Here is a 15641-nt window from a genome sequence, read left to right as displayed (position 1 = left end):
AGTATTTTCTCCCTCTAATCTCCGCATATTTCCGGTATCCCCTAGTGTTCGAGGCTGTGACGTCGTGAAGCCCGGAATTAACGAAAATAACCTTAAAATTTTGAAGATTCGTCTGTGATTTTACGACGACGACGACAACCCGGATTGTTAATTCCATGGAATTTACAAATTATTAGGAAATTTAGTTAATTAAAATAGAACAAATGAATGAAATTTGAATATCAATACCACGCGTTTACTAATAACGATAGGAGGTTAATAAACAGAAAAAATCTTTTGACGAGAAACACTAAGAGTTGGTTGCAGCAGTCAATATTAATGTTAACTTTAACTTGCGCGTCGTCGTCGTTATTTAGCAAAAATGGCGTACTTTGTGTTTTTTTGCACAGGTTAACGTCACGTGATGACTGGTGTGATGCACTCTAAATACACTCTAAAACATACTTTATGTTATCTTCCAAGAGTTACTTACTTCTTTCCATATAGGTAGTTATTTTGGTTTAAACAAATTACCTGAAACAAAATATATTCATTTCATATTTAAGAAAAATATTTTATTTAATACTTATATAATTCCTCGAAATATACTGTGCAATATTTTATCGATATATACTTATGTGTCAATTAAAAAACAAATTTATTACATAATGATATTGCTAACAATTCTGCGATTAGTCGAAATTGAAAAAAACTAGATAAAATAATGTTTATCAATGTAATGCAACGAAGTTGTATAAAATATGATAGACAATTTTAACACATGCCTTACATCAGAATGGGTGTCCAAGAAAAGGTGGTTCTATTGTTATTATTCTATACGGTAAGTTTTATTTATCTGACTTATATATTTATCAGTATGACTTATATACTTACGTATTTATCAGTCAGTCTACACACATTGTCGTACTAGGGTTACCACGAAATATAAAACACGTAGCACGACATTGCGTCCTCATGCTCTCTCTTTTTTTTTACACGATGCTTACATTATATGGGAAAAAGAGCGTGTGAACGTTAGTAAGTTAGTTAACGTGCTACGTGTTTGTATGATCCTTGGTAAGCTTTTAATTCCTAATTAATAATATTACTAGGTCAGAAACTGTGTTTGAATTCCTAAAATATGAAATTCACTTATTTATATTAGTTTTATGTATCATTTATAGATTTTAAATTTATATTTTCGATTTTTCAGATAACGTGTGTGGTGATCTGTATGCCTAGAAGTTTTAGCCAGTCATCACTAACGAAGTATTTGAGTAATTCAAAGCAGACAGATGTGTGCGATGCTCCAAAACGTGTAGCACTTCCATTGGGTAAGCTGAAGAAAGCAAAACGTATAAAATACCGACCATATCATACACTCAAAAATAATATAAGGGCTGAAACGCCGAACAAAATGCTCAGCCAACCTGAAGCAGCATATCCATTAAAAACAAAAAAATATTTCAACATCCCAGAATCGTTCTCCGATAATAATGGCGTCAATAATTATAATCCATCATCAAATAAAACTGCTTTATTTCCGACACTTAAAAAGTACAAAAAACAATTGAATAAAAACAAAGCAAATCACACAGAGAATATCAACAAAGATGTTCCTAAGATTTCACCGGGACGCAAATCTGATTTTGATGCGTTTTGTTTTAAAGATATCGGAACATTCCCAGAAGTTGAATATCCCATTTTTGTATCAGAGACGTGGGCACCAAAATTCTGGAATAATCAACCCTTTTATGAGAAGAAAAAAGATGATAACACAAGTAATTTACTATTCTCTTTAACGAATTCATTGCATAAAAATGGTAACTCTAATAAAACTGTGGCATCTACTTCTCAGGACAAAAGTACAACATGCAAACTAACAAAAGCTGATAAGCCTAAAATTTCAACACCTTATAGTTCTGATGAGGCTAACAAAGCATCTACAACACATTTAATTCCATTATCTGAAAATACCCTTGTCCCTGCTAGTGATCTTCTCGTACCGTCGATCAATAACTTTAATTCTAAATCTGATGCTTTACCAGATGCCGTCAATAATGTGGTTCCCACAGCTGAAACTTCACCAAATTTAACTGATGTTCGTTCTGAATCACCTGAAAGCTGCGAAGATCCTGAAAGTGATGTTTCTCTAGTCCCAGTCAATAACTTGGATTCGAAATCTGATAATGTACTACCTGTCAATAATTTTAGTCCCATAGCTGAGACTCCCTCAATATTTGATGTTATTTCTGTATCTGATATCAATGAAGCATTAGGTACAGTTGCAAGTGATGTTCTTGGTTCTGTCAGTGATATTCCCACCACTGATAAATACGCTCTTCCAACATCTGCAGATAATGCTGATCCTACCAATGACGCCTCGCCTACGAATCCCACAACGAATACTCCTTTAAGTGCTATCAGCACAGCTGTTCATAATACTGATACCCTGTCTTCCGTCTGCTGCTCTGAATATGCAAATGATATTCGGCCGGCCCCAGTCAGTCCTGTTGTTTCTACAGCATATATTTTGCCAGCGTTTATTTCTATAAATGAAACCATAACAACCCCTAGCAACAGCGTTAATCTTACACCTGATACTTCACCAGTTCCTGTCAGTCCCTTGGTTTCATTCACTGATTCTCTTCCAACACTAGTTCTATCGAAATCTGAAGATACCGTTGTTCCTTCGACTGAAGCTCTTCCAACATCTCTGGATAACTTTTTCCCTTCATATGTTGAAATTCCATCGCCTACTACAGATATTGTTCCCTCATCAGAGACTCTTTCTGAACCTGTTGATAGCAACGTTCCTTCGTTTGAAGATCCTATTATTTCTATTATTGATGCTCTTACAATACCTGCTTATACCGTTGTCCCTATAACTGACGATTTTCCAACACTGGACGAGAGCGACGTTACTTCTTCTAAAGATCTTCCAACACCTGTAGATAGTGGTGTTTTGTCGACTGAAACACTTCCAACTCCAAATGATTCCAATGCCCTGTCAAATGATGACCTTTCAACACTAGCTGTTGATGACGATGTTTTTTTAATTGACGCTTTCCCAACAATAAATAAAAATAGCATTTTATCTTCAATGGATGCTTTTTCAATACCTGAGAATAGAATAATTTCTTCAACTGATGACCTTCCGGGATCTGGTGATAGCGATCCTTCATCTGACATTTCAACACCTGTGGATAGTGTTACCTCTTCAACGGATAGTTCAATACCTGTTGATGATATTATGCCATCAACTGATATACCTTTTACTCCAGTCTTTAGTAGTAAAACTGATAGAATCCTTTCAACTGAAGTTAATCCATCTTCTGAAGAAGATAGAATTCCTTCGTCTGACGATTGTTCTTCACCAATTAGTAGTTCAGAACCACCAATTAGTGCTATTCCTATTTCTGATGATCGATCAAATGCGAAATTATCATCAACACCACTCAATATTGTAGATATTCCAGTAGCTTCAGCACTTACTGATTTTGATGGGAGTAACTCAAATTTGAATGAAGATATGTTTTTTCAAGATATTACAAAGAGCCGTTATTTGGAATCCGATAATTTGAAGAAGATATTTGATGATAAAAATTCAAAGGAAATTTTAGAAAATAACTGGATATGTGATGAAATTATTCCATTTCCAAATGAAGAAAATTGTGAATTTCCTACCAATAACGAAATCTATAATATGATAACAAAAAATAACTACGAAGACCCAATTAACTATAATAATGGAACTAATGCATGCGAGTTTTCTGATTCTATCACATCATCAGATTTAACGCATAGTTCTTATGTTGATAATAATAATCACAAGTATTTTTACCATTCTAATAATCTTGAAGAAAGTGATGATGTGAGATATTCAGATCGGACAACTGTGTCTCCATTTGAGTACACATCAGATATCAACAGTTATTCAGATAACGAAAGGGACAATTTTTCACCAGTTTCTACCGATGCAATTATAGAAGAAAGTAACATTTTAAATGATAATATTCCTCCAGACTATGTATTTAAAACAACTTTATCTGACGAAAATGATTACTCTGATTATACAACAGAGTCACCGTATAACTATGAATTAGACAGTAACCAGACAAATAATATTCCCTTACTAATAGATGATGGTACAGAAGAAAATATATTTTATAATAATTATGCTCAAGCTGACTATAATACTATGCATGTATTAGAAAGTGATACTTTTGATAATCTAAATCCTACAAACCTTCCGGAGAAAAACAATATTTCAGACGAAAAAAATTCAATACCGTCTAATTTATCATCAGCAACAGACTTCAATAATGATTTGAGAGACGAAAAAGATAATTTTACTCATATACCTCTTGAACGAATGACTGAAAATAACTATAGAAATGAATCTGATTCTGCTGCAAATATAAATCCACATTCATCTTCAGAGGATGTTGAAAATATGGATGTAACTCCAATTGACCTAACAAATGATCAACAAATACCAGAGTCCATAATTCCATTGCCAATTCCTGAAAATATATTTACACATAGTGGTTCAGATGTTTTCACCAATGCAGAAGCAACTATGGAATCTCCAATGCCAATATTTGAGTACATAAACAGTGAAAGACCTGATGATAATAACAAATACGATAATCAAATTTCACACATGCAAGTTCAGCCATATATGTCCCCAGAACTTTATGACCCATACACCTCAAAAGCAATGGCGCATGAAAATCCTGTTTTCCCTGGAAGTGATAATTTTATGATACCATCATTTTTCGCTAAAGCGATTGAATCTCCTAGGCTTCAAACCTTAGACGTTATGTTACTCAATTTTAAGTTTGACTAACACAAGTACTTACTATTATGGTGAAAGTGAGTAGTAATAGTAACTCATGGCAGACAGGCGAAATGTGAAATGGTCATGAAAATAAATTACCATGTTCGTAGGCGTGTGTTTACCCTCGTAGAATTATAATTATCATTCAAGTCAACAGGCGTTAGTGATTTTACTGGTCTGCCAAGACTTACTTACAAACCTATGTAATAATTTAAATTATGTACACTATAAAATTGTATTATTTTTTGTAAGTAGGTACATTTTATTTATATTTTTTATTGATGCTGCGTACATCACAATATTTCTCTATCGTTAACGTCAATACAGTTATTTTTTATTAAATAAATACGTAAATTGTAATATGCTAATACAAATTAAGTATTTGTTTGTTGATTATTGTATTATATAAAAATAGGAGCTCCGGGCAATAGTTAGAACACAAAGATCGAATATAGTTATATAATCATATTTATGTAGTTTATTTTGTATGCAGATTATTTAATTGTCTAATAATAATTAAATAATAATTAATTTGCGAAGTTTATTTTATTGTATTACTTTTCTTGCGTCGTAATGTTTTAGCATTAAATTCGCCATTTATTTGAAAGCATGTTTTAAAGTATATGTTAAAAGATAATAATTACGTATAATAAATAAATACAAGAAAATGTTGTAACTTACAAATTTTTCTTGAATGGCTCCAAGCAACCTATGTCAGAGGTGTTGCAGTGAAAGTCGAGATCGTTTCACTGTCTGTAGTGCACAGGGAACCCACGAAGATATTCTCTGCTCTGTTCGCATACATCGCAGCAATTCAGTCAAACTGAGTCATGATTTAGGTATGTCCTACACATGTACAATAACAAAGATATATATTTACTTCCAGATCTACAGAAGTAAATGTATAGCTTAATAGACGTAGGCCAAGTACTATTAGATATTCTGTTTCAATTCTACCAAAATTTTGCAAGCCTGTGAATCGGATGAGAATAATCGGAGTTGATCTAATGGTAGAACTTGAAGGTGTCCACGAGATCTGCAATAAAAAAAACGCTACAAGCGTACGAAAAGTCATCAATAAAGCCTTTTATCAAATATATAAAGTACTTTTCGGAAACAACATACAATTAAATTGCGGGGGTTAAAAATGAGAACCACTTCGTGAGTTTTCCTTTCGCCCGCACGCTAAGAAAGAACCCGCCTATCCTCCAGCGCTGTTTGCAACTGAACGTGTGTTTACAAATTTACAAATGCTTGCTGTCATGCTGCAATACACAATGAAAACAGTATTGTACCTGTGATCTGCATTCTTATCGTGTGATGAATGAGCATTATCTTTGGCACGATCTGTTTGGTTATCAATCACCTTTCGTTTCATTTCGTGTCTTTGTAGGCCTCTTCGAAACTTACTTATATAAAGGCCTGAAAATCGTATTCGGCTAAATTATAGGTAAGGAGTCCTTTACTTTTGATATAGGTTTTATAGGTTCTCGTTCATAAATCAATATAAGTAACGATATAATAAAATTCAATAAAAAAATCTAATGTTATGTTTTCAACAGCTGTAGTCATTGTTATCTTAAAAGTACTATATTATTAAAAAGGCAATATTTTAAAATAATGAGATCATTAAACATAAAGCTTTTGGACAGGACTGTTCCATAAAATGCCGTGGTATCCCGTGGCATGAAAGGCAGCAAAAATATTATTTGTTGGCGAAATATAAACGAATTCATCAGACAATTTTGCTAGTAGCCAATACCCATAAAACAAAACACCCAGTTTGTACTTGGAAGTGTAGAAACACACTATGGCGGTAGACATACACTACAGTCTAAAATATCGAAATATGCTATATCAATGTCATAAGTTGAAGAGAAGTACCAAAATCGTGTTTGCTGTCTTGTTCTTGTTTGCTTGAATAACAGAATTATAATGATTTCATTTAGACAAACTAAATTCATATACCGCATATAGCGTATATAGCCTGTGAAATATTTTGAACCATGAACTATCTATGATGACGGTCATGATAATCATAGAATTATCTAAGATATATGAAGGACTTTATTTAATGAACTTAGAAACTTTAACAAAGGAAAGTTTAAATTTGTATAAATTAAAATAATAGAGCTTTTTGATTTCCAAACTTGACAGGAAGGTTTGTAGTATTTTTATTTATATTCGTGGCTGTCATGATGTAACCGGCGCGTGCGCAAGGTCGTCTCCGCTGCACTCGCTCGACCGGTTCTGGTGCCACGCTGTTTTTCTGCGTAATTACTCTGCGAGACTCATTGAGAGTCGTTTTAATTGCCGGTATGAATGTCACACTATCTACCTTCATTATATCATCATAGGTTTAATATGTGGTGGTCGTACCCATTGATTCCATATGTGTCTTCCATATGATTCAATTGATCACATGACGATTAACTTTCTCTAGGTAAATTGAAACACGGACAAGGATTGACATGTAAACAAGAAATAATGACGGTGATTGATGATTATGATAACAGATTATTCAGTTACAGCCAATTTATTTTATAATAATAAATCGAGATAAATTGGCTGTAACTGAATAATAATCCGTATTACCTAGTTTTGCTTAACTGGCAAGACTGAGATCGGCCAATTTTTAAAATACAAAAGCCTTAGTTGTAGAGAGATACCTACTTCGAAAGAACTTTAAGATACCACACAAGTGCTAACTAATGACTCTTATACTGGGTTCAAGACAGGTCTAGAGAGATGAAACCTTGCGCCAACTAAACAGCTTACACGAATTAGGATCGCGCTGTGAGTGCAACTTAGCACTGTCGCCTTGTTAGGAGCTAATACCTTGTAAAACTTGTTAAATGCAGTGTTCACAATTTTATTTCTTAATCTGATCAGTACTCATATTGCACGAGCATAGTAATACAAAAGTTTACTTGTTTCTATGGAGCTATATCTTTATCGCAAAATCCGTCTGATTCAAATTAAAAAAATAATGCTTAATGCTTTGGCCTCATGTTTGTATGGAACGATTCTGCTGTGATTTATTTTTATTACAAATAATATCATCAATAATTTGAAAAATAAAATGGAGTATCCTTGTCCTTATCTCACACTATAGTAATTTATCAAAAGCCATCGTCTATTTTTGTGCAATAAACTTTGCATAAATCAAAATAAACGCCTGCGCAGATATATTTGACTTTGAAACGTTATCTAACCTTGTATTAAGGCAAAATTAATTTACAAACTACATTGTGTTGTCACAGAATGAATGAACACATTCATTAAGATAGTATCTGCCTAATATGTGTGACGTTCCGGAGATAAAGCACAGAATGACAGACACATTAGATTTACACATTAGAGTTACAATCACAGAATTTATTGTTGGCTAAAAACACAAAAAATAGACAAGTTTTCCCAGTGTCATCTTAATTAAAACTATCCAAAATGATAGTTTAATATTGTTAGATGCAAAATACTCGAATTAATCTAATGTAATCTGTCAATATTCGAGTATTTTGCATCTTGCTGCCAAAAAAAACTTTCGGTGACTAGTTATAGAAGTTACAAACGATTCATAAATCTCAATTGGAGATACAATCTAAATTCGTTGGGCGCGGCATTAGCGGAAGAATGACAACATCTCATCCTGTGCGCTTCAGTGACCATGTCCAAGGCTTCCAGACACAATGGCATAAATAAGGAGTAGTTACTGTTGAAATAAGTAGCATCTGAACTCAAATTGTCATAGTTATCTTTAGGTAATATAAATAAGTTTTTTTCAAAAAGGTTTTCGTGAAAAGTTTCATTCAGGGCCGGCGGGTATGATACAGCTTGTAGGCATCCATAGGTTGCGGTGATCAGTTCCCATCAAGAGAGCTGCATGCCTGTTTGCCTGAAGTATAAAAAACTGTTTTACAACGCATTCGGCTCAGGCTCAAGTGAGAAGCCTTGGGACCGTTCCTAAACTATTTGAGAATATCAACTATAGCCTATATCAGTCTTAGGTTCGTCACATGTTCGTTCAATGTGAAAAAACTGGTTTCGTAATCTAATTAAAGTAATCTGTCTGGTACTTTTCAGGTTTCAATTATTACTTATTACGTCTAAAAATTCGAATTTTATTTTATTTCACGTCCAGTTCAGGGAGTATTAAAACATATTTCTTGCCAGTGATTCATTCAGTTTCGTAGTAAACTCACAATTTTCCAGATACTGTGCCAAAATCTATGCAAGTTTTCTTTCTGCGTTACAATGATCATCTGCTGGCACGCGGCCCGAATGAAAATATAATATGATCCATCTCGACCTTTCACGTTTTCCTTTTACATCTTACCATTCATTGTATGGTGTTTCTTTATTTTTATATGCATGTGGGCACTATGTTATATATGAAATAATACGACAGGTCCAGAAGAGACAGTGAAATGCGATTTTACATATTCGTAAAATATGCAACTTTTACAAACTTACTTTTGAGTCTGTCTTACACTCCGCTTCACTAACGCGACTGACGCTACCATTTTGAAACCGTTACAAACTAATTGGTATTGTAATATTGAATCTCCACTCCACTACCACTTTTTCCCAACAATGGTGGTGCATAGGAATATGGTCTGTCTGCCCATCGTTACTTTCTTTGGGCTATTTCATGAGCTAAGTCGATAAATCCTTCCTAATCTTAGTTAATTTTAGTCATTGAAATTTTAATACTCAGTGATTGCGGCGATCCGCTTGTGAAAAGTGGACAAATAAACCGTAGGATCATCGCAAACAATTCCACGATGGCGCCATCGCCAATACAAATTCGTACAATCCGACTCGCCTACGTTGGGCCCATACAATGCGGCGTTTGAACACAATCGCATCTGTCTCATTGTCTGTGATCGCCATGTGATGTAATTCTATCTGAGCTGACGTATAGTAAAAAATTGAGACGGCATTTCCCTTTCGTGACAAATATGTAGATTGTAGCTTCTCGTGTAAATAGCAAAAATCCGCAAAAATCTCTCGAAAGTCACAAATAATTATTTATTTTGTTAAATTTTTTTATATGCTTTTAGTGTTGATAGTGTTTACAAAAACTGAACCACTTAAGATTTGTATAACAAAACCGATTTAGAATAGCCGATATAGAGATTAAGAATTTAAAAAATACTTTACGTGTAATACACAACCTGAAGCCCGTCGTTCTCGTAATGGGAGGCGAGCGTTCACGCCGCAAAGGCACAATCTACCAAATAAATCTTCATTACTGCTCGCCGGTATCATAAACCACCAAGCACAGAAAGATATCTTGTTTTGAACTACACTTGAATTAGCAAAGTAATAATATAATAGAAAACTATTGGGTAAGACAATAAAAAAATAATAATAAAAAATTTAATTATTTATTATAAGTATATGACAATAAATCTTTTACATAAGAGGATATTGTAGACGAGAAGCTAATGTGATTAAAAATGTGTCGGTATGGTTTTAAAATAATAGACATGTGATTACGTCCTAAATCGAGAGATAAAAATGATGCTCTCGCCTTTAGTAATTTTATTTTAAATCATCAGTTATGTCTAAAATTGAAATTGAAATGGTTTTATGTATATTTTCAAAATCTGAATTTGGGGCCGATTTCCAAGAAGATAGAGCTACTCGACACTTGACGATCATCCAGAGTCACAGAACTCCGCACAGCGCAAATATACTTATAACTATCTGTCGGTCTCCTTAATTTGCGGCAGTACATATATCCTATCGCACTGGGAACAGACGAATGTCACTAGACGAGGAGCCCGTGTCTAACATACCTCACACACTTATTTCTCATGAATAAAACCACAGTTATTCTTTTTCTATTCACTAGAGACTATAATAGTCTTTAGTGTAATAGGCCTTTATGATATTTCAAAATTTCTTCCAGTGTTATTTTACGAAAATCAAGACAGACAAAGGTCTAAATTGACGCCGACCAGTCCGCTGCAGTATCGAGAATATAAGTAAGGTTAGTAGTAGCCATAGGCTCTTAGACTATGAGACGAACAATCTTTACTCCCACGAATTTATCGTCCGTTTCATTCATTGGCCATAACGATGCCGATTACGGTCGGCTTTTTGTGAGAAAATCGTAAACTGCATGTGGGGTAATCTGTCTACGTAATTAGGGTTTAGTCTGCGGGTTTTGTAGAGGGGTCAGATAAATCAAAATTGATTGAAGTAAACTCTGATATTGTGATTGAATTAACTTATTATTTGAATTAATACACTATTGCCATAAAAATATTATTGTAAGAAAGGTTATGGATTTGAAATTGAATGGAAAAAGAAGTAGTGGCAGGCCGAAGAAGAGGTGGATTGAGTGCATTAGGCAGGATATGGCTAAAAAGGAAGTAACAGATCGGTTAACATCAGACAGGGAGAAGTAGAGAAGACTGACATGCTGTACCGACCCCACATAGAGTGGGATAAGGGTACATACTACTACTACTAATACTTTCACTTTTACTACTTTTACTTACATCATCATCCACATAGGTAGATGATGAAAGTATTGCCCAAAGTTTACAAACTCTTTCACTGTTGGTTTCTACGTCACAAGTCCTAAACTATACTCCAATTTTGATCCGGATAAAAAGATCAAGTATATATGTACATTCAAATAAATATTTCTTAGCCATTGTCAAACTAAGCCAGAGATCTATATCTTCATACAAAAACCGAGCAATAAAACTACGAAAGCATTTTGAGACTTTTACAATAAAAAGGTAAGGCCTTGCCCCAGTAAGTAATTGGTTCCTTTTGCCAGGCGTATTTTGCAAGACCTCGTGACATTTGCTGCGATTGACATGAATCAGGTGGTTCACTCGCCATGAACTATAGACGTACTTTATTCCACTTTACTTTAGGCACAGATCACTAAATGATGACATCGTCATAGGTCATATTCGTTTATTTAAAGATCTGATCTGATACGATATGATAGATTGCTACCATAGTCCGGGTCATTGGACCCGGGACTTCGTTCTGGTTTGGGGAAAAAAAATGGTATTCCACACACTAAACAAGCTGATGTCACCAAGGAGGATATATGAGTGCCAATGGTCTGACAACAAAAAATACCGAAGACCGTACGAAGTGAAAAAGAAAAAGTAAGAAAATAGCCCCTGGGCTCCAACGCTTAAAACCTGCGGAAGAACCGAAAAAATGCTTATCTAAGCATTTTTCTACCCGAGCACCAAATTTTGAACAAAATTCGTGCCGTAGATTTCCGTGATTCGTATAACATACATCCTCACTCGCATCCATCCATTCATGTTATTAATTAACACGATCTTAAACAAAAAAAATATTCGTCTCTATCGTTCATTTAGGTAGCACAGCATACATAATAATTGGTCAGTCAGTTGTAACTCGCAGGCATGCATTTGAAATGACATTTCGGAATTTTTTAATCACTGCTTTATAGACATATTTCCATATAAATATTATCTGAATGATCGCTTGATATATCAGTTGCAGGTATTTTGCATTCAATGTAGGAGACGTCAATTCTATTTAAGGTGGAGACGACGACGGCATCAAAGCGTAGACAATGGACAAGCGTTATGAGAAGCTCTACAAGGAACTTGTGGGTTGAGCTATTAATTCTTCAAGGATTCAATCGAAATTAATATGTTAACTACGAAATAAAAAGAACATCAATGAGATACATAAATGTATGACTAATAAATCATTTCAAAATATTGTCATTCCTAATTTCAATTGCGAAATGTTATCTAGGTACTCTTACACAGAATCTCAATCATCGATTTTAATCATTTATTTTTCTAACTCCGCTCAATACACTAACAGGTAAGTACCGGACTCAGATTGATGTAAGTATATATATTATGCCAAATTTATTTATTTTTTTATTTATAAATTATGGAAACATAGAATCTTCATAAATCCCCGGAAGATCACAGTACATGTTGACCTTACCCAGTTTGTCATAGAACCGACGTGATGCAAGTGATTGTAGGCGACACGGCGGCGTGGGCGCACTACTTGCACAACTGCAGTGTACCTGCGCCTGCGCAGCCGTTGTTCACCGCATTGTAACTGCTGACATTGAACGGCTTTGCTGTTCGTTTATCTCTCTTTATAATAGTAATGGGTATGTTGCAGACTTTCATCCAATTGGTTAGATACAATGTGTTTAGACTAACTAAGATTAACACTGGGCAATGTTAGTCTTTGTCTACGAACCCAGTCTCAAATATATCTGTTTTAGGTATATTTATTTAGCACATAAACGAATAATAAAAAAATGAAATAAATAAATATGAATATTTACAAGAGCAAATAGTATTTTTTTAAATAAAATAGTTTCTCTCTAGTCTAAATTTAAGTTAAGAAAGGTACACATGAAGAGAGATCGTGAAAAACTTGAGAGGTCGGGTACACCACGTCATTTTCAATATTATCGAATCCATTAACACATTTAATAATACATAATAAGGAATTCCTAGAACATGAACGAATATAGTTAGGATAATAAAGATAGAAATGTAGAGGTATCTGATATTGCAAATAAATCGGTATTCAGCATTCGCAATAGTTGCGCCTGCGACACTCGAACCCACACTAATGGCACCTTAACATGGGCATTAGGTACTTTTCGCAACCGATTGAGATCTTAAGAGAATATATTCATTTAGGATCTCGTGTGTCGCTCCTGTCTGATAATTACAGTTATTTTTTGTAAATATTTTATTTCAATGTTAAAGGATTTACATAGGACATTAATTGAGTCGGGATTTTAGTGAATATAGGATTTCTCTCAATCCGATTATACGCCTCTCTTTTACTATTTTTGATCCAATCCACAAACTGCGACTTTAATAATGTCGTTTGCAAATCTCCTGCTTTAGATAGTACAAAAATATCCCTAATAAAGTGGATCAAGTGGATAAGGGCCTTTGGACCTGGTCTTTTCCCTGTTCTAATTCACCATTCGCCATGCACGCCGTAATATAAATATAAATAATCCAATAAATAAAATTAAAACTAAACAATCGAGAAACATTGAGTATAATAATTATTTTCGATAAAAATAGCCTAACTGGCAAAGTGAGTTGTTTGGAGTGCCCACGTCTACAATTGCCTTCTCCATCCAACCATTCAGTAGGATATACATAGGTACATTTGCTACATCCAATCGGATTCGAATACATTTAAATAAAACCGTTTCCATTTGCAAAATGAGTTCATTCGTTGTCATCTATTGCCATTGTTTTTCGCATCGCTTTGTTACAATTTTGAAAAAAAAAACTAGTCGGGTAATTTACTACAACCAACCATACTACGCTTCCTTATTTTAAATGGATAAAAATGTATTCTCCGAACATAGTTTGTCCAGGTTTTGTAAATAGGATTCAGTAGACAAATACTTCATATAGGTATTGAACAGAAACATGTGGATATTATTACATCCAAATGTAGAAAACTCCTTTCCCATTCTATAAGTATTTATGTTACATACATGTTTGCTTTAGTATCTTGATGTAGGTATGTTTAATAATTGCTTCTAATTACAAAGCAACATTCACTTCCTTGATAAGTGGGTGACAGTCTGAAACTTATGGCACAGCTGTGATTGCGTCTCGAACAAATGACTCCTTTACTTTGTCATCCAGTGTAATTGACTGGAGACTCGAAGTAATCTGAAAGTTGGGGTCCTTTAGCTGCGAACTTGCGTATGCATCCTTCCAGCTTTATGTACTACGGCCTAGTTCCCACTGATTCCCAACCTTCTAGATTCGACCCAAAAGTGCCCTTTACATCTCATTTATAGGGCCCATTCGACTGACTAAAATAAAATATTGCCTAAATGTGCCTGTAAAATCTTCTTTTGAACACTAGACCTTCAAGATAAGATACATTTTTGGAGAACCAGTAGTGGTTATTTAAGTACCTACCACGTTTTTGATGGGGAAGTCGATTATCCTACCGAATCTAGTAGGTAAGGTCGAATTATAAAGATACAGCGGGTATCACACTACTACTATTATTTCTGAAGAGAACCTTCAACGATTTAAAAGATTGATAAATCTTAAAGTCCTTGGTTGTCCTTGCTCTGAATTGATTTATAAATTTCAATCATGTCATGCCTTGCTTGCTACAAATAAATTAAAACGAGAGCATTTTTAGTGCGTAAATCGAGAACAAATCCATCTAAAGGGATTTTTTTCAATTGAGTTAAAAGATAATATTTCCAACGTAATATGTTTATAATACTCGTACGTAAACAATCACACTCACGTAGAGTTCAAGGGCAAAAAGATTTTATTTTTATGTTATTAGTTACAAGTATTTAATAACACTGAGCAGACTGTGTACCGCACCGCACATAATGAAATGTTAAAAAAATCGGCAACAATGTAAAAACTAAACGCTAATTACAGGTGAATTCCAATTTCCCTTAGCGGAGTCGCAGGCGGAGTGGCATAAAGCACGCGCTGCAGGAAACCGGTTGGGACGCATGAATGGACAGACGTGGGTGCCACGGTCGATCGCCGCCGCATACGCATGCTGATGAGAGGACGTTTCACCAACCTCTGGGGCATGGCTTACGCCCAGTATTTGCCCAGTTTCTTCGAAAAAAAAAGGAATACGGCCGCTAGAAAAATCTCAAATGAATCTTCAAAATTATAAGGTTTATTTTTTACGCTGAGATTCGTGTCGTTACAGCGAATACGTGAGAATGAGAAAGAGATGTAAAATAACTTTATGTTACGAGCGCCAGGTCACGACCAGGATCCACTGCAACAAACTACTATTCCAA

General features: G+C 34.6%; 2 protein-coding genes across 4 annotated transcripts in view; one reads left to right on the top strand and one right to left on the bottom strand.

The window, feature by feature from the left end:
• Window positions 1-15641, bottom strand: part of LOC128669773 (serine/threonine-protein phosphatase 2A regulatory subunit B'' subunit delta-like) — an 85937-nt gene that overhangs the window by 55845 nt on the left and 14451 nt on the right. The window lies entirely within an intron of this gene.
• Window positions 769-5505, top strand: LOC128669772 (uncharacterized). Its single transcript, XM_053744870.2, has 2 exons — window positions 769-820; window positions 1193-5505. Exons 1-2 carry the CDS (start codon window positions 776-778, stop codon window positions 4829-4831), a joined length of 3684 nt encoding a protein of 1227 aa, XP_053600845.1. The 5' UTR covers window positions 769-775; the 3' UTR covers window positions 4832-5505.

This window comes from Plodia interpunctella, chromosome 5 (genome assembly GCF_027563975.2).
Source record: "Plodia interpunctella isolate USDA-ARS_2022_Savannah chromosome 5, ilPloInte3.2, whole genome shotgun sequence".
NCBI classification, from domain to species: domain Eukaryota; kingdom Metazoa; phylum Arthropoda; class Insecta; order Lepidoptera; family Pyralidae; genus Plodia; species Plodia interpunctella.
This window is presented reverse-complemented; position numbering and strand designations above follow the sequence as displayed.